Below are 23,201 nucleotides of genomic sequence, written 5' to 3' on the forward strand. Positions count from 1 at the left end.
AAAGAGAAGAAGCGATTAACTTTTTTTGGGTCACACTGGCTTTTAAGAAGAAGCTAGTGGCTCATGAAGATGAAGATAAACAGACTATCTTTCACTATAATTTACTATATTTTCCCGCTGTGAACGAATAACCTAGGTTCCTATTGTTCTTATTAACAGCAAAAAACAATAACAGGGTCAGTTGAACCATCAGACTTGAGCTGTTTGAAAGCTTAATCTTAGGCAGCAGGACCTGGTTTAGGTTTCTAAATGAGCTGAGCCATCAAGTGAACTATTGAAGATGACAGAAGCCTCAACATCGATACAGGAAACCCACCCACACTGATCAATACCTGCTTTCTGACTGACACCAGCCACTGGAACACAGATATCAAAATACCAGAAACCATCTGGACATGGTGTATGATTAGATTTATTTGTCATTGCACAGGAATACAACGAAATTCAAAGCACTCACGTACTGGACTAAAAAAAAAAATTAAAACATTAAAAAAACAAAAAAACAAATAGCATAATAAATAGACAATAAATACATTCTCATCATCTCATTCACTCAGTACATTCATGTCGTCATACACTATACCATCAACTCAGTGCCATTGTATGCATTAAAACAGTAGTGCAAAATATATTAAATGCGGAGCATTGCATTGGGTGTGGATGACCCTGATTACTGTAGTTGGCGCAGAGGGTTTGTTTTCAGGTCTGAGTTGAGTATGGTGATGGCTTTGGGATAAAAACTGTTCAGAAATCTTGTGGTACGTGTTCTGATGGACCTGTAACGTTTCCCTGAGGGCAGCAGGTACAGATAGTTGGCAGGGTGGAATAAGTCTTTCAGAATGTTGTGTGTCTTCTGCAAGCATCGGGTATTGAAGATGGTGTCCATGGTTGATGATGTTTTGGGCGGTTTTTATAGTCCTCTGCAGTGACTTCCTGTCTGCAGCAGAACTGCTACCATACCACGACAGGATGCCGTAGGTGAGCACACTCTCAATGGAGCAGCGGTAGAAGGACCTCAGGTGGTGTTGTGAGAGATTGGCTTTCCTGAGTGTGCGGAGAAAGTATAACCGCTGCTGTGCTTTCTTTACTATTGCTGTGGTGTTTGTTGACCATGATAGGTTTTCTGAGATGTGTATGCCCAAGAATTTGAAACTGGACACTCTCTCCACCCTCTCTCTCTTGATGTGCAGTGGTGTGGGTGTGACCTGCTTCTTCCTGTAATCTATGATCAGTTCTTTTGTTTTTTTGATGTTGAGGCTCAGGTTGTTCTCTTAGCACCATTCTGTCAGCCTTTGAACCTCCTCCCTGTAAGCAGACTCATCACCTTTGGTGATCAGTCCCACCACCGTTGTGTCATCTGCAAATTTCACTATGGTGTTGGTAGTGTGAAATGGAGTGCAGTCGTGTGTGTATAGGGAGTAGAGCAAAGGGATCAGCACACAACCCTGTGGGGCCCCTGTGCTGAGTGTCAGAGTGGGGGAGAGATGCGGGCCCATTCTGACCGCATGTGGCCTGTTTGTTAAAAAGTCTTTGATCCAAAGGCAGAGGTTGAGCGGTATACCCAGGCAGGACATCTTGGAGAACAGTCTGCTGGTGAGGATGGTATTAAAGGCAGAGCTGTAGTCCACAAACAGTAGCCGTGCATAGGTCCCCTGCAGCTCCAGGTGGCGTAGAACGGAGTGGAGGGTCGTGGAGATGGCGTCGTCTGTTGACCTGTTGGCTCGATATGCAAATTGATGGGAATCCAGAGTGGGTGGCAGGACAGCTTTGATGTGGTGTAGAACCAGTCTTTTAAAACACTTCATGATTTCGGGTGTCAGTGCTACAGGCCTGTAGTCATTGAAAGATGTTATTGAAGTCTGTTCAGGCAGGTGGGAACAGTGCACTGTGATAGAGAGAGATTGAAGATATTTGTAAATACTTCACCTAACTCTGCAGCACAGTCTCTGAAGACCCGTCCTGGGATGCCATCTGGGCCGGCTGCCTTTCGTGTGTTGATCCTGCGGAGAGTGCGGGTGACGTCAGCAGGCTGGAGGACGAGGGTCTGGGTGTTGGTGTCTGGAGCCGGACTGGTGGTTGTCATTCCCTCCGCCTCAAAGCGGGTGAAGAACCGGTTCAGCTGCTCCGCCTCCAATACACTTCCGCTGGTAGTGCTGCTGGTGTTGTTTTGCCTGGTGATGTGTCGTATCCCCTGCCATGCCCGGCGGGGGTCAGAGCTACTAAAGAGGCCCTCGATCTTCTGTTTGTATGCTGCTTTAGCATCCTTGATTCCCCTCTTCAGGTTTGCCCTGGCAGCCTTGTGGTGTTGAACATCACCGGATTGGAAAGCAGTGTTGCGTGTCTTTAGCAGGAGTCGGACACGCCTGGTCATCCACGGCTTGTTGTTGGGGAACACACGGATCTGTTTTGTGGCAGTGATGTTTTCCATGCAGCATTTGATGTAGAACAGTACAGAAGATGAGTAGGTGTCGATGTTGTCCTCTTCAAATTTGGTCCAGTCTGTATCACTGAAGCAGTCCCTCAGTTGTTCAGAAGCCCCCTCTGGCCACACTTGTATGACTTTGGTCGAGGGTCCGCTTGTGCAGATACGTGGTCTGTATGCTGGAGTCAGAAACAGTGAGATGTGGTCAGACTGCCCAAGGTGGGGTAGGGGTGATGCTTTGAGCCCGTGCTTGATGTTGCTATATACATGGTCAAGTGTGTTTCGCCCCCTTGTTGGACAGTGTACATGTTGGTGGAATTTGGGGAGAACAGTCTTTAGGTTGGCTTTGTTAAAATCACCTGCTATTACATAGACTCCATCAGGGTGGTCGCGCTGTTGATTGCTAATGGCAGTTAGCAAGGAGTCCAAAGCTGTTTTAGTGTTAGCATCGAGAGGTATGTAAACAGCAGTGATAATGATGACTGTGAATTCACGCGGCAGATAAAGGGGGCGACATCTTACAGATAGATACTCCCAGTCTGGCGAGCAGTATGTGTCCGTTGTCACAGCATTTGTGCACCAGTTGGTGTTTGTGTAAACACAAAGCCCTCCTCCTCTGCTCTTACCGGAGTCTGGTGTCCTGTTGGCACGGTGTGTTATGCGGCCCGCTAGCTTGACAGCCTCAGCTGGGATGGTCGGGGTGAGCCATGTCTCAGTGATCACCATAGCAAAGCAGTCCTGGATGTTTTTCTGCATGGATATGGTGAGTTCCAGTTCTTCGATCTTGTTGGAAAGTGATCTTGCATTTGTGACGAAGAGGCTCGGTAACGAAGGCTTGCGCGGTTGTCTGCTTAGCCTAGCTCGTACTCCGGATCGGCAGCCCCTCTTCTGCCTGCGCTCTCGACGCCGCCTCCGTCGCTTCTTGCCGGGGAGGGTCATCCACGGGAACCCGGTGGTCTGATGAGTTCTGTTGGGATGTCGTTACCGGTGTTTGTATGCAGTCCAATGCAGTGAAAAATGATCTGAACACTGGGGGAACTAAACGACCACTGCACAAGTGAATACAGCATATGAATTCCAGTTCCTTAGGTCAGGACTTAGCAGTGCTTCTGCATCTGAAGGACAAAGGACACTTTGAGGACACCAATTTCCACATTCTGACCAAGGAAGCCACATGGTTGGAGAGAGGGGTGAAAAAAGCCATGTTAGGCCACCTGGTAGGACCATCTCTCAACAGCCACATAAAAATACAGACCTCAGATCAGTCCCTAGACAAACCCACCATCCACACTCATGTGACTATAACGACTCTCATGGTGGCAGGAGACCTTCAGGTGACCCATCCAACACCCATTTATACCCATGTGAATAGATCACTGGATTGCCCATTAACCATGAGATCCTAATATCTCTGGAAAAATGAATTGGCATCAAAGGAACCACATTAAGCTAGTTTAAATCCTATTTATCCAAGAGGTCTCAGTTTGTGCATGTTAATGAAAAATCCTCCAGTTGCACTGTTATATATGGTGTTCATCAAGGATCTGTTCTTGGAAAAATTATTTTCAACTTGTATATGCTACCGTTGGGCAATAGCATTGGAAGATGGTCTATAAACTTCCATTGTTATGCAGATGATACTCAATTATATCTATCAATCAAGCAATTTCCATATAGAACTTTGTTTGTAAACAAACTGATGTGGCTCTGTGACAACCTCCTCCTTTCCGCCTCGGTCAGCTTTTAGACTGATGACAGGGTGGAAAAAAACTCTTACTGCTAGTATTTTCATGAACTCTCATTTCATATTTTGGGCAAACGTGATCTGAACTTACTGTCTTTCTGCCTGATGAACATTACTGTGAACGCGTTCACTCTGGTGTCTGAACGGCACACTCTCAGTTTAACTTTGTTCAATGGGGTGCCAGATTTGTATAGAGCATTCCAGGCAAAAAACAGGCTAAAACACTCCGTAAACAGGCCTTCGGAACAAAGGATGGGAACAATCTTAGATTTCTGGGCAAACTTTGCCCGCCGGCTTTCAAAAAAATAAAATCCACACTTCAGTCACATCAACAGCAAACCTGAAACGGCACATTGAACTGAAGCACCCGGCAAGCCGTTCAAGGTATGTGCATGCAAATAAAAGATCAAAAGACTGTCAAGACAGATTGGAATTGGAATTGAATATGAAGATGAAATCTGACGCATAGTTTCAGTGTTAAAACTGATAAAATATTTGCTGTCTGTGGTTCTATATAGGCTGTGGCAATCATTTTGAAAAATAATAGCTTGCAGCAACATATTGAAAAAAAGAACTATGAACTAGTTCATTTTTGGAACTGTGAACTTAGTTCAAAATTTTGAATTATGAACTATCGACTGAAGTAGTTCATTTTAAAATGTGTGAACTGAACTTTGAACTAGTTAATGTAGAAAGTGAACTATCCCAACACTGGTAGCTCCACCTGCTGCTGTGTGACTGCTCAACAACTACTGCTTTTTCGTCTTTTTGGTTGGGATGGATCCATCTCGGCGTGGCTGTGCCTGCTGCCATGAACTACTACTGTTGATACTACTGCTACTGTTCATACTAATTCTACTGTTGGGGGGCTTTAGCTCAGGAGGTAGAGTGGGTTGGCTGGCAACCGCAAGATTGCTGGTTCGATCCCTAGCTCCTCCTAGCTGAGTGCCTGGTGTCCCTGAGCAAGACATCTCACCCTAATTGCTCCTGACGAGCTGGCTGTCGCCCTGCGTGGTTGACTCCACCGTCAGTGTGTGAATGTGTGTGTGAATGTCAGTCATTACTGTAAAGCGCTTTGGATAAAAGTGCTATATAAATGAGGCCATTTACCATTTATTTACCATTAACTTTTGATACTACAACTACTGCTATACTGCTACTAACACCAATGGAGATGGAACACAAGGGCCTGGTGTGCTCGAGATTTTTGCCTTAAAGTCTGTTACGGCAGTTTTTACTTGCCATTGTCGCTGTAATGCTTGCTGCTGGGTGATGTTGGGACTTTGAAAATCACGTACGTGTTCTAGTCCTGCTCAAAGTGTCCTTAAACAAATTCTGTTGTGATATGATGCTATAAATAAAATGGAATTGAACATTTTAATTGAAATGTAATTGAATGGCTCAGTGGTTCAATGGCCCACTTGAAGTGAAGCATGAGAGGAGAATCTTCAGAAACTGAAACCAGTTCCTGCTACCTATTATGAAGCTTTCAGAGATGGATTTTGGACATTTTTCATAAAAGGACCGGTCCAGCACCACTCACAAACCGAGTCTGAAGTGAGGTCCCACCACTGATCTGTAACAGGTCTGTAGCCTCAGTGTGTGTTTCTAAGTGTGTGTGTGTGTGTGTGTGTGCATGTGTGTGCGTGTGTGTGTACATGTGTGTGTGTGTGCATGTGTGTGTACATGTGTGTGTGCAAGTGTATGTACAATCTAAAAACAAATGTTTTGGCAACTAAGGCAACAATTTACAAGATATGACAACTTAGTTCAACCAACACACTACATTGAGTTGGGGGAATTCACTTTTTATTCTGCAATCAAAGGTAGTTTTAATTAACACCTACTTAATTACTGGTAGAATTAAACATGTTTTTTAAATAATTACACATAAAATTAAGTGGAGGTGGTCAGGACATACAAATATCTGGGGCTGCAGCTGGACGACAGGTTGGACTGGACAGCAAACATGGACTGTCCACAGGAAAGGACAGAGCCGTCTGTACTTCCTGAGAAGGCTGGGGTCCTTCAACATCTGTAAAAAACTGCTGCGGATGTTCTACCAGTCTGTGGTGGCCAGTGTCCTCTTCTACGCTGTGGTTTGCTGGGGAGGAAGCAGCAAGAAGAGGGACGCTGCCCGACTGGACAGACTGGTGAGGAGAGCTGGCTCTGTGGTGGGCACAGAGCTGGACACTCTGGTGACAGTGGCAGAGAGAAGGACCCTGGACAAACTGCTGTCCATACTGGACAACACCTACCACACTCTGCACAACACCTTCATCAGGCAGAGAAGTGTGTTCAGTGGTAGACTGCTTTCCCAATCCTGCTCCACCAACAGACTTAAGAACTCTTTCGTCGCCCTGGCCATCAGACTATACAACAGCTCTCAGTGATGGCAGGAGGAGGCACAATAGACAATGGACACTTGGTCACTTTATAGTTGTAATATAGTTTATAGTTGTGTAAAATAAAACATTTTATTTCTAATCCCTTTCTATTTCATATAGCTTTTGTATAGATTCTAATGTATGTTTAATGTATGTTCTAAGTCTGTAAGTCAACTAGTTTTTCCACATTATTTAAAATACTTTGTAAATGTTATGTACTTAAGTACAATAATTATGAAGACAAGTTTTTAAGTTGACAGTGGTTTAAAAATGAAATCGGTTCAGTTATATTTTCTTCACTTCTTTAGCTTTTTAAATGATTATTATTCATGAAGCTTTTATGAAATTCATGAATTCAACAACAAAATTGTTAGGCAATTCATTTTTTTTAAATGCATTTGTATTTGATCCTGCAACCTTTTTTTTTTTATCACAATATAGAAAAGAAAATTTAGATCAATGTACAAAAACTGCGCACACGTGTTTCCCCAGCAGATGGTTAGTCTTTAAACAGTATGAAGCATTTTAACACACACTGTTTGGGAGATCCTAACGGAATCACATTCATTTTGAACATCTTGACATCTTAAAGTTGTACTCCGTAAGATTTGAGATCCGTTGCTTCTCGCAGCCTCTTTGGCGGTAGATGGAACTGCAGACGAGCCTCCGGGACTTCATCTCCCAGAGTTCCTTTGGAAACCAAACAGTGTTGACTGTATGACGTCAGTTGTGATCCTGTTTTTTTCCCTCGTTAGCGGTCACTTTGCTTCTTGATGACTTTCCTTCTTCACTTTCATTAGTTTGTTGTTTCTTTTTCTTGGTACTGGAAGTTGAATGGTCTTCTTTGTCTGCCTGTTGATCCTCCATTGTGAGTCAGCAGTAATGAAATGTACCTGGTCAAACACTTTAGACTAGAGGGAGCCTGACTCAGCAGTTGGAAGTTACGGATTACAATGAAACACTGGTACGCTAAACTAAAGGGTAGGGTGGCCAAATTAGTAGTAAAACATATTCCATCAACTTACAGGTGTAGCCTTAACTTTGTACATTAGTCCAGTATTGGTCATATCACATTTCAGAATATGGCCAAATTCATTGCTTTAGTCGAAATGTTTTGTAAATAAAAGATGCTCACCTTGAAAATGTCCTTTGTAATGTATTTGTTCAGGAGACAGATTCTCTAACACCTTAACTGTCTGATCATGTCCAGGCATGTTAAGTTGACAGGGGAGGGGACTTGAAATCCTGAACTTTAGGTTGTTAACAGTTGTATCTAAATCAATACATTAGATTTTTTAATTTGCAGCAATGCATTTAATTAACTGGTAGTAACATATCCCCTGAATTATTTTTAGAGTGTAGGTGTAAATGTGTGTGTGTGTGTGTGTGTGTGTGTGTGTGTGTGTGTGTGTGTGTTTGTAAGTGTGTGCATGTGTGTGTGTGTGTATGTGTTTGTAGCTGGGCATGTGCGTGTGTGTGTGTGTGTGTGTGTGTGTGTGTGTGTGTGTGTGTGTGTGTGTGTGTGTGTGTGTGTGTGTGCGTGCATTTGTAGGTGTATGTGTGTGTGTACTCACGATCGATCATGGTAACAGTTGTTTGTGTTGCCGGTGGGCTCGTCTGTCCAGCTGACGACACTCTCACTGTCACCGAGTACTTCCTGTACGCCTCCAAGTGGTCCAGTGTTATCGTGGTGACACTGTCTGCCAGCCGTAGAGCCGAGATCAACTCCCCATTCTCGTGGTGACGGCACTCGACCTCGTAGGAATCAAAGTCTGATAGAGGAGGCGACCAGGAGCACGAGAGGGAGGAGGACGATAGAGGGAAGCAGTGGATGGACTTCAGTGGAGACGGACCTGAAGACGAGGAGACAAGGTGAGGAGACACGTTGAGAGGAGATAAGGAGAGGAGACAAGTGGAGAGGAGACAAGGAAAGAGGACAGAAGGCAGGGAGAGGAGACAAGTGGAGAGGAGACAAGGAAAGAGGACAGAAGGCAGGGAGAAGAGACAAGTGGAGATAGGAGAGGAGAAATGTGGAGGGGACACAAGGAGAGGAGACAAGGAGAGAAGAGAGGAGACAAGGAGAGGAGACAAGTGAATAGGAAACAAGGAGAGGAGAGAGGAGACAAGGAGTGGAGACAAGTGAAGAGAACACAAGGAGAGGAGACAAGGAGCGAGGAGTGGTTTTCAAATTCCCTTTATTGAACTATTGCACAGTGACCTTTTTAGGACAAAATAAAACAATATAAACAACTCCCATCCTCCCCCATGGAGCACAAAACTCTCCCAACAGCCCAAATGTGAGGCCAGCAAATTGTCCAGCTAGTAAGAGTGTTCCACCCTTAGTCTGGGAGCAGACAGCCCTTTTCTGTGCAGTGTACTATAGACCAAAAATAAACAAAACAAAAGCCTCCCATAGCCCTTGAAACCAACCCTTCAATAACTCAAACAATGGAAACAGACAAGGACGCTGAACAAACAAATGCTCTGAAGTCTCAGTCTGTCAACAGAAAATACACCCCTCCCCCAGCTCAGGATCAAGGTGCACTCTGTATCTGTTTGTAGCTATTGCTGCAAGCACAATCCTCCACTGGAGGTCGCCTGTCCACTTTTCAACAGGCAGCTTGTACAAGGAGCGCCAGCTGCCTTTTGGGAAAAGGTCCGGGCCAAAGAACTCGGTCCACCTCGACTCCTTTATCAGTGCCAGAGAGTTCAAATGTTTTGTTTTTACGCAGACTTGGTCGATTGCCTTCCTCCCTGCAGCCTGAGAGGTGTCCAGATGAGGGGTGGTGAAAGACAGCAGCTGACTTGTCCCTCCTACCACTCCCCCACAGCCGGGGTGATGGATAGAGAGGGGAAACTGTACCCACACCCCTCACTCCACTGGTCACACAGGATACCATCCTCGGCAAGCGCTCTCAGAGGTGGTGGTAGAGCGGCACACACTTCCTCCACCACTCTGTGGATCAGCCTGACAGAGCTGATGCTGCTGTTGACTCTTAAAGTGTTGACATAGCCATCAGGTGTCCTCCTCATCAGGTGGCCCAGTTTGGTGCATCTAGCTTCAGGGAGGCTAGAATGGAGGCTTGCAGACTGCAGCGTTTGAGTCCTGAGGAAACTGTTGAAGAACAGAGGTTTTTGTGCTGATTGTAATCGGAATGAGGCCATTCTTGACTGAATGTTTGTTAGTCCTTGTCCTCCTTCAGCCACAGGCAGGTAGAGGGTAGCTGCCCTTACCTAGTGTTTTTCAGTCCAAAAGAAGTCCAACACGGCTGTCTGGATGTACTCGATCAGGCCTCTTGGTGAAGTCGGGGCAATGATTTTGTGCCAAAGTGTCGAAGCAACCAAGTTGTTGACAACTAGATCTCTTCACCTATATGACAGCTGAAGTAGTCCCTCCCAGTTATTTTTTAAAAAATCATCCGTGCCCCAAAACACTTGACACCCTTTTAGCCCCTCTTTTCCCCACTCAAGACCCCACGGGAGTTGAGGTAATGCCTAACCCTGTCCCAGCTTTTTCCCAAATTCACCCATGCAGATTATGCTTGTTCAGAAAGGGAAAGAGTGTCTAGCAGACCATCAACATCCTGCTAGCTGGAGACAAAAATGTTCATATCCTCTGCATAAGCGGAGATAGTTGGAAGTCCCTAGTCTAGTTTAAAGGATGGTGTTGAGAATCCACAGAGTCTCACTCTAAACCTGCAAAGCAATGGCTCTATTGCAAGGCTATAAAGCTTACCTGAGAGAAGACAACCCTGCCTTATCCCTCACCTCACAGGGATTGGCTGACTCTGCCCTGCCCCTATCTTCACCAAACATTGTGCATCTCTGTACAATACACCAAACCAGGCCAGAAACCTATCACCAATACCAAACGGCATAAAAAAAAGTGCAGAAAACAAATAAGAGTGATCCACCCTATCAAAAGTCTTCTCCTGGTCCAAAGAAACAATGCCAACGGTGAGGTTATAATATTTACACACATCAATTGCATCACACATGAGGAATATGTTGTCCAGAACACAGTACGTTTGATCCGAGTGTACAATTATTTTGAAGATACCTTTAAGTCTGTTAGATAATGTTTGTGAAAGCAGTTTATAGTCTGTACAGAGGAGAGCAACTGGCCTGCAGTTCTTCAGTAAGGCCAGGTCTCCTTTATTTTACTCCTTTATTACGCTGACAGGAGAGAGGAAGTAATTCTGTTTGGGAAATTTCCTGTAAGACGAGAATCTGATCCAATACATTTATAAAAGTCAGTGGAAAGACCATCAATCCCTGATGCCATCTGGTTGATGGCAGCTGTTAACAGAGTTTGTTCACATCTCCACACTCAAAACACTTCTGTCACATCTGTCCAGAGCTGGCAAACATCATGTAAGACCCGCCACTGTGCTTCACTCTGAAAGACACACCCACAGGTTGTGTAGGTGATTCGAGGAACATGAATATCTGCTGCCTCAGAGATTGCACATACTTCAGTTTGGGGTCTTTACACCCCAAACTCGTTTGAAGCTGCTCGCAAATTTTCAAAATCTCTGGAGTTCAGTTTCTAACAGTTCATTTGGGAACTGACAGTGGGGACATCTGAACAAGCAGATCTCTTGTAAACATGCTGCTTTCTATCAGCCGATGAACAAGAGGCTCCTCCTTCAGGAACAGAACCACAGCTGTGTTCATCCTTGATGCAAACAAGAGGTTGTCATGTCCTAACTGTTCACCAACAGCCAGCAGGACTTCCTCCACAGAGACGTTACTATCCGTCGGGACTAGAAAACCCAGACAAAACACAGATTGCTTGGCCAAAACACAGTTTAAAAAACCCCATTGTCACAGGAGGTGGTAACACCACCAAAATACAAACCACCATGTAGTAAATGTGATGCCAAATTAGTTTGGATTGACCAAAGTCACACAATAACACAAAGAAAGGAACCAATGGAGGCAGTGGTAACCAAACTGCTTGTGTTCATGGAGGCTGGTAGCTTAGAGAACATACTGTACATAACAGCTTCAGTTCATTAATTGTTAAGTTCATTAAGTTCATTCAAGACTGTCCAAGACTGAAGACTTCATTATCAACAAAATCAGAGTCAGCACGGGGTTAGCCGAGCTTAGCATAAAACTGAAAGCAGGGGAATACGGATTCCTATTTGAATTGAGTTTTCTACAAAATACACATTTGTATAAGTGAATTTGGGACTTTTTCCACCTACTTATCCTGATGTTTCTCTGGATTGGTTGACTTCTGGTGGTGGGCCTACCCCTGGCTCCATTCCCACTGATGGTAGCCACTGTGAAGTTGTACTGTCGCCCCGGAAACATCCTGCCCAGGACGCGGCCGGTAAGGTGAGTCTGTGTGATTGACAGGTGGTCCGGAGGGGTCCACTGCAGGCTGAAGCTGCCGTAGTCTCCGGAGGCAGGACCAGACCACAACAGCTCTACCGTGTTATTGGCTGGGCCTTGTTTGACAGACAGGTGGGTCGGTGGCTCTGGAGCTGGAAGAGAGAAAGACAAGATTAACAGTTGGCAGTTACTCTATGTTTATGTGTTTTTATTTGACTTACCGGTGCGTCCAAAGGCTGAGATATTATTGGTCAGCTCCCCGCTATGTGTGATGACCTCAGATCGGTACAGCCTACCAGGGATGAGCCCAGCAAACATGTGACTCTTGTGTTCTGCCCCGAGTGTTTGGGCTCCCACAATGGCTCCAGAAGCGTCATACAAAATCACCTGAAACCACACAGAGAAGAAAATGTTCAAGTTCTTTTCCTGTAGCTGGAAGCTACTGTAGAAATGCTGCTGTCCGTTTGTCCCTCTCGTTTCACCGGATGAAAAACAAAAAGCAAGCACAAAAAATAATGGAATGAGTGTCATAAAAGTGACATTTTACTATTATATCTGATTTTTCTGGAAGTATATTCCTGCTGAATTAATGTGTTAAATGATTGTATCTAGTTTAATCTACAGTAATGCATCATATTCTATAAGATCCTCTCTTAAAAAGTTACGTTAGTACTGTTAACAACAAGATTTGTATTTTGAACTTTAAACTGCAATAAAATTATGAAAGATCAATATTTTTCAAACATTTCTTTTTCATTTTATTCATGAAGGGGTTCTTGTTTAATTTATATCATGATTTAAATAATCACAATTAAAAATGAACCCTTTAGATTCCAGTGTTGATCATAAACCACTTACCACTTACACTATAATTCAATAATCAAAAAAATTGAGATTGAACAAAAGTTACGTTAACTACAAAATTTGTACCATAGACTTTCATTATTACCACAGTTTTGACCTCCCCCTTTGAAATTAAAGTGAAAAATAATGTTTCCTGTAATTTCCCATTTCCCCCGAGCAAACATCATGAAGTCTTGGAAAAATGAAGTCAATCACAAAATTCCCCCATTTTAGCCCCTCCCCCACTGACCTCTATTTTACAACAAATTGGCATCCTGTGTAATTATTTTTTTTTTTCAACTAAAATGGTTTTGATGTGTAGTTAGTGATAACCTCTTTTAGTCAGAATGGTTGAAGTGAAGTTTCCAGGAGTGCGTCTGTGTGTAAACAAACCACAGAAACTGACATACTTAGATGTAAAAAAAATAAATTAAAAAAACCTGCTTTTTTTATAAACTCATAGTAAGGCATAAAACCAGTATGTTTTATTCCTTGGCCATGGCAGGATAACATCTGGATTTTCATCATGTTTTGCATTCATTTTGAAGGAAAGTCCTTAAATGTTTTGATTGATTGGATTTGAAGTTATGCATTTCATATGGTTTTCCACTGAGGTAAAAACATTCCTCATGACACAAACCAGAAAAATTTGGAATTTTCATATTTTCTGTCAAATTGCAGGATTACAGGCCACTGTGACAAAAATGATATAGACAGTAGAGACTGCTGCCTGCATGTTCCTAACAAAATGAGACGCACGTGTGTGTGTGTGTGTGTGTGTTGGTGCGTATGAGAGGAGAGAAATATAGGTGGTACGGATTTAAAGCCCATTTATCTGATGACACATGCACACACACACACACACGCACACACATGTACACACACACACACAATGGTTAAAAAAATGGTATTGAGTATATTCCTGGGTATTGGTATCGAGTTTGAAATGTGTGTATCATGACAAACCTACCAGAGACACAGATTTATGTTTGAAGGCCGTAAAGTGAATTTTGTGAGTGTATGTGTGTTTGCGGGTGTGTATGAGAGAAATATAGGTGGTTTGCAGCCAAATTATCTGATGACACATGCAAATACACACACACACACAAACACAAACACACAAACGCACATACATACATACACAATCTTATTTTGTCATGAACATAAAGGCACCAGTCCCTACTATCAATATATGAACAAGCTTGTCATATTTTAAAGATTTTTTGTCACAGTGGCCTGTAATCCTGAATATTGACAGAAATTATGAAAATTCCTACCTTTTTCTTGTTTGTGTTATGAGGCAGTGAATCTCAGTGGAAACCCATATGAAATGCATAAAACAGCTAGATTTGAGTAAACACATACAATTTGACGCCTTTCCTTAAAAATTAATGCAAAACATGATGAAAATCCAGATGTTATCCTGCCATGGTCAAGGAAACAAAAATACTGGTTTTATTGCTTTCTATGAGTTTACAAAATAAACTTTTTACATACGTTTTTCTGTGTCTGTGGTTTGATTACACACAGACACACTCCTTGGAAAATATTTTAGGTAACAGTATCAGTGTAACAAAAACATCTCACACAGTCAAAATTCAGTGGATATGGATGAAACTCAAAAATATCAAAATTCATTCAAAAACACACTTCCAGACCTAATGTTAATGGCTAGCGAACAATCACAGTCTTCACTGTGGGACAGCTAGCCAACACATCTGCCATGTGGAGATATGTTACCATCTTAATTCAGATGAAATAAATGAAGGAGGAACCTGATAGCTGCTGCAGCCTCCCTCTCCCTGCTCCCAGCTGAGCTTCAGTCTGTCCGTCCGTCCTGAACACTGAACCTTAAGAGACCGGACTGGAGACGGGACTGCAGAGTTCAAAAGAAACAGAAGTGATGATGATGACCTCAAGGAGGAAACAAGGAAGAAAGATGAGCCACAAGATGGTGAAGAAAAAGAGGAAAACAAACAACATATAAATGCAGGAGAAAGAAAAAGAAGCGGGAATTGAAGAGTAGACGAATAACGTTAATATGAAATATAAAACTAGAAAATTCCCCCGCCGGGAAATTTTGAAAGGGCCACGGGGGCTACTGCCGGAGTGTATATACATTACGATGAGATTCTTCGAGATTTCAAACGAGACGGAGTTGTTTTAGAGGCAAATACAGAGACTGCTTGCTGACTGAGCTGTCAGAGTAGTCCGTTTTGAGTATTGTGATGTACTTCAAAAACTGTCCACCAATCAGAGCACACCACTCGTGTCTCCATTTTAAAGTTTAAATGGGGTTTCTAGGTGAAAGTATGACTGAGCAGAAGACGTTTGACTAAAAAAACTACATTTCCCACTGACTGCTCCTTCCTGTCCACCAATCAGAGCCCACCACTCGTATCTCCATTTTAAAGTTTAAATGGAGTTTCTAGGTGAAAGTATGGCTGAGCTGAAGACGTTTGACTAAAAAAACTACATTTCCCACTGACTGCTCCTTCCTGTCCACCAATCAGAGCCCACCACTCGTGTCTCCATTTTAAAGTTTAAATGGAGTTTCTAGGTGAAAGTCTGCCCGAGCAGAAGACGTTTGACTAAAAAAAAACTACATTTCCCACTACTAAATGTAGTTTTTAGTACATTCCTGTCCACCAATCAGAGCACACCACTCGTCTCTCCATTTTAAAGTTTAAATGGAGTTTCTAGGTGAAAGTCTGCCCGAGCAGAAGACGTTTGACTAAAAAAACTACATTTCCCACTACTAAATGTAGTTTTTAGTACATTCCTGTCCACCAATCAGAGCACACCACTCGTGTCTCCATTTTAAAGTTTAAATGGAGTTTCTAGGTGAAAGTCTGCCCGAGCAGAAGACGTTTGACTAAAAAAACTACATTTCCCACTACTAAATGTAGTTTTTAGTACATTCCTGTGCACCAATCAGAGCACACCACTCGTGTCTCCATTTTAAAGTTTAAATGGAGTTTCTAGGTGAAAGTCTGCCCGAGCAGAAGACGTTTGACTAAAAAAAACTACATTTCCCACTACTAAATGTAGTTTTTAGTACATTCCTGTCCACCAACCAGAGCACACCACTCGTGTCTCCATTTTAAAGTTTAAAGTAGTATTCCATTTCGGAATACTACTAGGTACTATGTCACCGAGCTCAGCTGTCACTCAAGTACTACCGAGTACTACCGAGTACTACCGAGTACTAGCGAGTACTAGCGAGTACTACTGAGACTCAAGTACTGAGAACTAGTAGGTACTATGTATTGTCAAACAGTGCCAGTACTTGTCAGTACTTGCCAGTACTTGTGTCTCATTTTAAAGTTTAAATGGAGTTTCTAGGTGAAAGTATGGCTGAGCTGAAGACGTTTGACTAAAAAAACTACATTTCCCACTACTAAATGTAGTTTTTAGTACATTCCTGTCCACCAATCAGAGCACACCACTCGTGTCTCCATTTTAAAGTTTAAATGGAGTTTCTAGGTGAAAGTCTGCCCGAGCTGAAGACGTTTGACTAAAAAAACTACATTTCCCACTACTAAATGTAGTTTTTAGTACATTCCTGTCCACCAATCAGAGCACACCACTCGTGTCTCCATTTTAAAGTTTAAATGGAGTTTCTAGGTGAAAGTCTGCCCGAGCTGAAGACGTTTGACTAAAAAAACTACATTTCCCACTACTAAATGTAGTTTTTAGTACATTCCTGTCCACCAATCAGAGCACACCACTCGTCTCTCCATTTTAAAGTTTAAATGGAGTTTCTAGGTGAAAGTCTGCCCGAGCAGAAGACGTTTGACTAAAAAAACTACATTTCCCACTACTAAATGTAGTTTTTAGTACATTCCTGTCCACCAATCAGAGCACACCACTCGTGTCTCCATTTTAAAGTTTAAATGGAGTTTCTAGGTGAAAGTCTGCCCGAGCAGAAGACGTTTGACTAAAAAAACTACATTTCCCACTACTAAATGTAGTTTTTAGTACATTCCTGTGCACCAATCAGAGCACACCACTCGTGTCTCCATTTTAAAGTTTAAATGGAGTTTCTAGGTGAAAGTCTGCCCGAGCAGAAGACGTTTGACTAAAAAAAACTACATTTCCCACTACTAAATGTAGTTTTTAGTACATTCCTGTCCACCAACCAGAGCACACCACTCGTGTCTCCATTTTAAAGTTTAAAGTAGTATTCCATTTCGGAATACTACTAGGTACTATGTCACCGAGCTCAGCTGTCACTCAAGTACTACCGAGTACTACCGAGTACTAGCGAGTACTAGCGAGTACTACTGAGACTCAAGTACTGAGAACTAGTAGGTACTATGTATTGTCAAACAGTGCCAGTACTTGTCAGTACTTGCCAGTACTTGTGTCTCATTTTAAAGTTTAAATGGAGTTTCTAGGTGAAAGTATGGCTGAGCTGAAGACGTTTGACTAAAAAAACTACATTTCCCACTACTAAATGTAGTTTTTAGTACATTCCTGTCCACCAATCAGAGCACACCACTCGTGTCTCCATTTTAAAGTTTAAATGGAGTTTCTAGGTGAAAGTCTGCCCGAGCTGAAGACGTTTGACTAAAAAAACTACATTTCCCACTACTAAATGTAGTTTTTAGTACATTCCTGTCCACCAATCAGAGCACACCACTCGTGTCTCCATTTTAAAGTTTAAATGGAGTTTCTAGGTGAAAGTCTGCCCGAGCTGAAGACGTTTGACTAAAAAAACTACATTTCCCACTACTAAATGTAGTTTTTAGTACATTCCTGTCCACCAATCAGAGCACACCACTCGTGTCTCCATTTTAAAGTTTAAATGGAGTTTCTAGGTGAAAGTCTGCCCGAGCTGAAGACGTTTGACTAAAAAAACTACATTTCCCACTACTAAATGTAGTTTTTAGTACATTCCTGTCCACCAATCAGAGCACACCACTCGTGTCTCCATTTTAAAGTTTAAATGGAGTTTCTAGGTGAAAGTCTGCCCGAGCAGAAGACGTTTGACTAAAAAAACTACATTTCCCACTACTAAATGTAGTTTTTAGTACATTCCTGTCCACCAATCAGAGCACACCTGCTGTTAGTTATGAAGATTAGAGCTCCAGAGTGCTGTCACCATAGCAACGGCCCTTGGTGCGTGTGTGTAACTGTCTTTAAGCCTCTCTCTGCCTCTCACTATCGCTCCATTCCGGCTTTGGGGGCGCTCCGAACAAAAGCTTGCCACGCTCACATCGAAACTCCTATCGCCAAGATTTTCACACCGTGACTCTGATGAAGACACTGATGACTTTTATTTTTTCCTAGTGTCAGAAATGTGGACGCTAGGGTGAGTTAGAAATGGAGTTGCTTTCAGGTTTCTTTGAAAATCTGCTTCTCGATTTACATTGGAGCGGATGAGGAGAAAAACAGACTTGGCCGCGCTTAGAGGTTGCTAGTTCAAATTCTATAAATCTCACAGAGTTTTTGAGCACATTGTGAGAGACAGGACAAGTTTGTCTACAAAATTGGAAAATATCACGTCTGTAGAGTGAAGATTGTGGCCGGGAGGAGTTTGGAAAGGAAAAAAATCTGAGAAGCCCTCACACTCTAAGCGATGATGTCACCCACTCTAGCCCAGAAGGTTCCGCGCAATACACACCCATTATAATCTCATGATTTCTCCCAAAACGATTATGGTCATTGAACAGTGATTGATCAAAAACTATATGAGCTATTGAAACGTGGATTGATACACCAGGACACAAGACTTGTGTCTACGTTTTAAAGTTTAAATAGAGTTTCTAGGTGAAAGTATGCCTGAGCAGCAGGCGTTTGAAAAGCTACGATTTCTGCTTCTTTTTTTTTGGCTCGTCCCATTCAAGTCAATGGGAAAATTTCTGTGGTTTCGCCCCGAGCACTGGTCCCCTCAGCTATTTCATAGCTGTAGGGGGCCAGTGCTCGGTGCGATTGCCCCGTGGCCCTAATTAGTTTAATATGGAGGAAGAGAGGAGGAAAGGACAAACACAAAGAAGGAAATGATTAAAAAAGGGAAGGTGATGAAAAACATGAAGACAGACAAAATTAAAGTGTTTAGTTTAAACATAATAAACATGATAACCAAGAAGAGACAGGGATCTAAAGTCATATAATCATACATATTAGAAATATGAATACTAAGAATATGGCGATGTGTTGGCTGACCTGTTCTGGCCAGTATCGAGGAGTCACTGCTCATCCCTCTGCTCCAGCTAACCACCTGCAGTCTGTACAGACTTCCTGCTCGCAGGTCCGAGAACACACAGCTGTCAGCAGCTGGAGCGACTTTCCGTTGGTCCACCGGTTCGCCCACTGCCTGCAGCACACGCAGTACATCATATATCATATCATATTTCTAAGGGATATAAGGGATGCCACCATGCCGCCATTTAGTACAAGTACAAACACAAGACTGCCTAAGTATATACAGACAGGTGCCATGATCTTTTATAACAGAAAGTAATTAATATTTCTCATTGAAATGAAACCTGGGGTAAAGTCAGTGGGCTTGAACACTGAATATACAGTTCAGTTTGTCAGGTCAATGACACAACACACAAGACACGTTTTTATGACACATTTTGCTGCAATAAAAATGATTGAAGTGAGATGAACTGAGTCAAAACTTTATCATGTTAGATTTAAATAATAGGCTTGTTGGAGATGAACTGCGCCTCGCTTGGAAAGTAGACGGGAGCAGGCGGCAGCAGCAGGAGGCGGAGCCTAAAAGCTGCGTTCCGGTCGGACAGTTTCCATCGGCCTTCGAAGAATATACAGGAAGTTGCATCCTATTAGACACAATCTGTAGGCTATCTGTTGTTTGCGACCATGTTGGCATTTATTTCTATTTGATCATAAATATCTGTGGAAACCAGAATCAGAAAGAAAGACTCAGATAAGTTAAATAAATCTCTCTAAATAAAAAGTACAAAATAATGCCACCAGATATATGCATTATGAACATTAAATGTATATAAAATGTATATAAAACACTATACGGTATAGTGTATCTGCTGTTGAGGTAGTATCATAGAATATAGTGCACATAAGCAAGGTTTGACAGTAATACTGTATTAAATGTGTATCTGGCGGGGTTTTTTTTGTATGCCTCTTAAAGCAGCTATCTGCTAATTGCTTGTTTTGATATTTACATTTACATTTAGGTCATTTAGCAGACGCTTTTGTCCAAAGCCACTTACAATAAGTACATTTGTCAAAAGAAGGAAACAAGGAAACCACAACGTATCATTGCCAATAAAGTAAGAGTGTAAGTGTTAGGTCCTCATCTGAGTAAACTAGTACTTCAAGAGCAACAGTGCTACGATCAGAGTGCTATAGGTAAGGGGTTTTTTTTGGGGGGGGGGGGGGGGGGGGGCGTGTTAGTGGGTCATGCTAGTCGAGGTGAGTCTTGAGCCTTTTTCGGAAAATGGCAAATGACTCAGCTGTCCTGACATTAGTCGGGAGTTCGTTCCACCAGGCGCCAGAACAGAGAAGAGTCTGGACTTTGCTGAGCGACATTTGTTTGATTTCAGCGATGGTGGTACCAGCCGGCCAGCTGAAGTAGAGGAGCGAAGTGCTCGCTTTGGGGCATGAGGTTTGACCAGTGTTTGAAGGTAGATGGGTGCTGTTCCATTGATGGCCCTGAAGGCCAGTGTCATCGTCTTGAATTTGATGCGTGCTGCAACAGGGAGCCAGTGGAGGTCACGGAGGAGGGGGGTCACATGGGAGAATTTGGGTAGATTGAAGATAAGGCGTGCTGCAGCGTTCTGGATACGCTGCAATGGTTTAATCGCAGAGGCCGGGAGTCCGGCCAGGAGAGAGTTGCAGTAGTCAAGGCGGGAGATGACCAGTGCTTGGACCAAGAGTTGCATTGCATCCTTTGTGAGGAGGGTCCGAATCCTGCGGATGTTGTAGAGGGCAAATCTGCAGGATCGGGCCACAGCAGTGATGTTGGGGGTGCAGGATAGTTGGTCATCGAGGATTACACCCAGGTTCCTCGCAGTTGACGACAGCAATACTGTGATGCCCTCGACAGGTCCTTGCGAGGGCAGTCTTTCCCTGGGATGAAGAGGAGTTCGGTTTTATTCAGGTTAAGCTTGAGGTTGTTGTGGAAAAATGAATCTGCCCAATAAAGATCAACAACCAGGATCAGCTTCTTCTCCGAGGTTTATTCCACTAAGTATTCTCATCTGCAGAAGAAAGTACTGTTCATCCCTGCCTTCTGATGCAAAGGTTCAGAATCAGCAGGAATGACCCTGAGTCTAACAACAATCTCCCTTTTAAGGAGGAGGAACCATGGACAAAGGACGGATCATGTCCTATCTTACAAAGACAAGATGTACAGGCAAGGTCAAGATTTACAGAACACAGGCGTCATAGTCCTGAAATTATCTTATGTCAATGTGGCACTCATGTTTATATCATCTACAAACAGGCATTCATTTTCGTCATAGCATAACAGTCAGATGAGGAGATGCGGATCGACGTCTGGCCTGACAAATATTCTGATTATAAAGTACAAACATCCAAAATTCCCATTACAAGGTGATGTGCAGTTGTCCAGACAGAGATGTCAGCCAGACAGTCCGAGATGCGAGTTGCAATGTGAGTGTCAGAGGACGGGGGAAAAGAGAGGAACAGCTGGGTGTCATCTGCGTAGCAATGGTAGGAGAATCCATGCGATGTGATAACAGAACCTAGTGATCTGGTGTATAGTGAGAACAGAAGCGGTCCTAATACTGAGCCTTGAGGGACACCCATGTCCAGAGAACAGGGTTTGGACATAGAGCCATTCCGTGTGACCTGAAAGGTGCGATTTGTCAGGTATGATGTAAACCAGGTGAGAGCAGAGTCAGTTATGCCAAGTTCAGCCAGAGTGGAGAGGAGGATTTGGTGGTTGACTGTGTCGAATGCAGCAGATAGGTCGAGGAGAACGAGAACAGAGGAGTGGGACGAGGCTCTGGCGTCTCGCAGGGACTCGGTCACTGTAAGGAGTGCCGTCTCAGTGGAGTGAGCAGTCCTGAATCCTGATTGATTAGGGTCTAGGAGGTTGTTCAGCGAGAGATAGGATGACAGTTGGTTGAAGGCGGCACGTTCCAAGGTTTTAGAGAGGAATGAAAGAAGAGATACAGGTCTGTAGCTTTGGATGTCAGTAGCGTCTAGGGTGGGTTTTTTAAGGAGAGGCTTCACGGTAGCTGTCTTAAAATCCGCTGGAATGACACCTGAGGTGAGGGAGGAGTTGATCAGGGTGGTGAGGAATGGCAAGATGTCGTGTGAGATGTCTTGGAGAAGAGAGGAGGGAATCGGGTCGAGGGAGCAGGTGGTGGCACGGTTAGATGTAACAAGTGCGTGAACGTCTTCAGAGGTGAGGGGGGTAAAGCTGGTAAGACCATCCGAGTTGAGAGTTGGGGGAGATGTCTTCTGGGAGGGAATAGGCGTGAATGAGGAGCTGATGTCATTTACTTTCTTGGTAAAGTAAGTAGCAAAGTCATCGGCAGTAAGGAAGGAAGGGGGGGGGGGGGGGGGGTGAGGAGGGAGGAGAACACGGAGAAGAGTTTCCTGGGGTTGGAGGCAGAAGAGTTGATCTTTGCCAGGTAGAAGGCAGATTTAGCTGCCTAAACAGTTGAAATTAAGTCAGAGAGGAGGTGGTGGTAGTGAGCAAGGTCCTCGTGCTGGCCCGATTTCTTCCATTTTCTCTCTGACACTCGCAACAATGATCTGTTGGTTCGCAGAGGTTCAGACAGCCAGGGAGGGGATGGAGATGATCGCGCAGGTCGTGAGATTGGGGGACAGAGAGTGTCCAAGAGGAGAGTGAAGACATCAGGATGGAGGAGGCTTCCTCAGTAGGCATTAAGGAGAACTGTTCTGAGGATGGTAGCGAGGAAATAACAGTTGAGGAGAGAGCGGAGGGAGTGAGGGATTTCAGGTTGCGGCGGCTGGTGACAATTCGAGGCGTAGAGGGGAGGGATGTGGTGGGCTCCATGGGGAGGGAGAAAGTCACAAAGTGGTGGTCGGACACGGTGAGCGGGGTAACAGAGAGTGCCGAGATGCCACATGATCTTGTGAAGACAAGGTCAAGTTGGTTCCCGGTGCGGTGAGTTGGTGGAGAGGGGGAGAGTTGGTTCCCGGTGCGGTGAGTTGGTGGAGAGGGGGATAGTGTAAGGTCAAATGCGGAAAAGAAGTCGATGAATTCAGATGAGTGCAGCTTCCCTGAGTGGATGTTGAAGTCACCGAGGACGACGAGTGGTGTGCCATCATCAGGGGAGCAGCTCAGGAGGGCATCCATCTCATCCAAAAAGTCACAGAGAGGACCGGGTGGGCGATAGATCACTATGATGTTGAGTTTGAAAGGAAGGGTGACAGAGACGGCGTGGAATTCAAGTGTAGATCGGGGTAGGTGGTCCAGAGGAAGGACCTGGTAGGACCATCTAGGTGAGATGAGGAGCCCAGTTCCTCC

At 43.8% G+C, this 23,201-nt stretch overlaps 1 protein-coding gene across 3 annotated transcripts in view; it reads right to left on the reverse strand.

Moving 5' to 3' along the window:
- Window positions 1-23,201, reverse strand: part of ptprb (protein tyrosine phosphatase receptor type b) — a 138,125-nt gene that overhangs the window by 29,202 nt on the left and 85,722 nt on the right. For all 3 annotated transcript variants that reach the window (XM_084038457.1, XM_084038458.1, XM_084038456.1), the window contains exons 20-24: window positions 18,911-19,061; window positions 14,515-14,615; window positions 12,118-12,283; window positions 11,767-12,048; window positions 8,128-8,406 (exon numbers count right to left, since the gene is read on the reverse strand). In XM_084038457.1, coding sequence (XP_083894583.1) covers window positions 8,128-8,406; window positions 11,767-12,048; window positions 12,118-12,283; window positions 14,515-14,615; window positions 18,911-19,061 — 979 coding nt within the window. The remainder of the gene's footprint in view (window positions 1-8,127; window positions 8,407-11,766; window positions 12,049-12,117; window positions 12,284-14,514; window positions 14,616-18,910; window positions 19,062-23,201) is intronic.

The sequence above is a fragment of the Eutrigla gurnardus genome (genome assembly GCF_963514095.1).
Source record: "Eutrigla gurnardus genome assembly, chromosome: 21".
NCBI classification, from domain to species: Eukaryota; Metazoa; Chordata; class Actinopteri; order Perciformes; family Triglidae; genus Eutrigla; species Eutrigla gurnardus.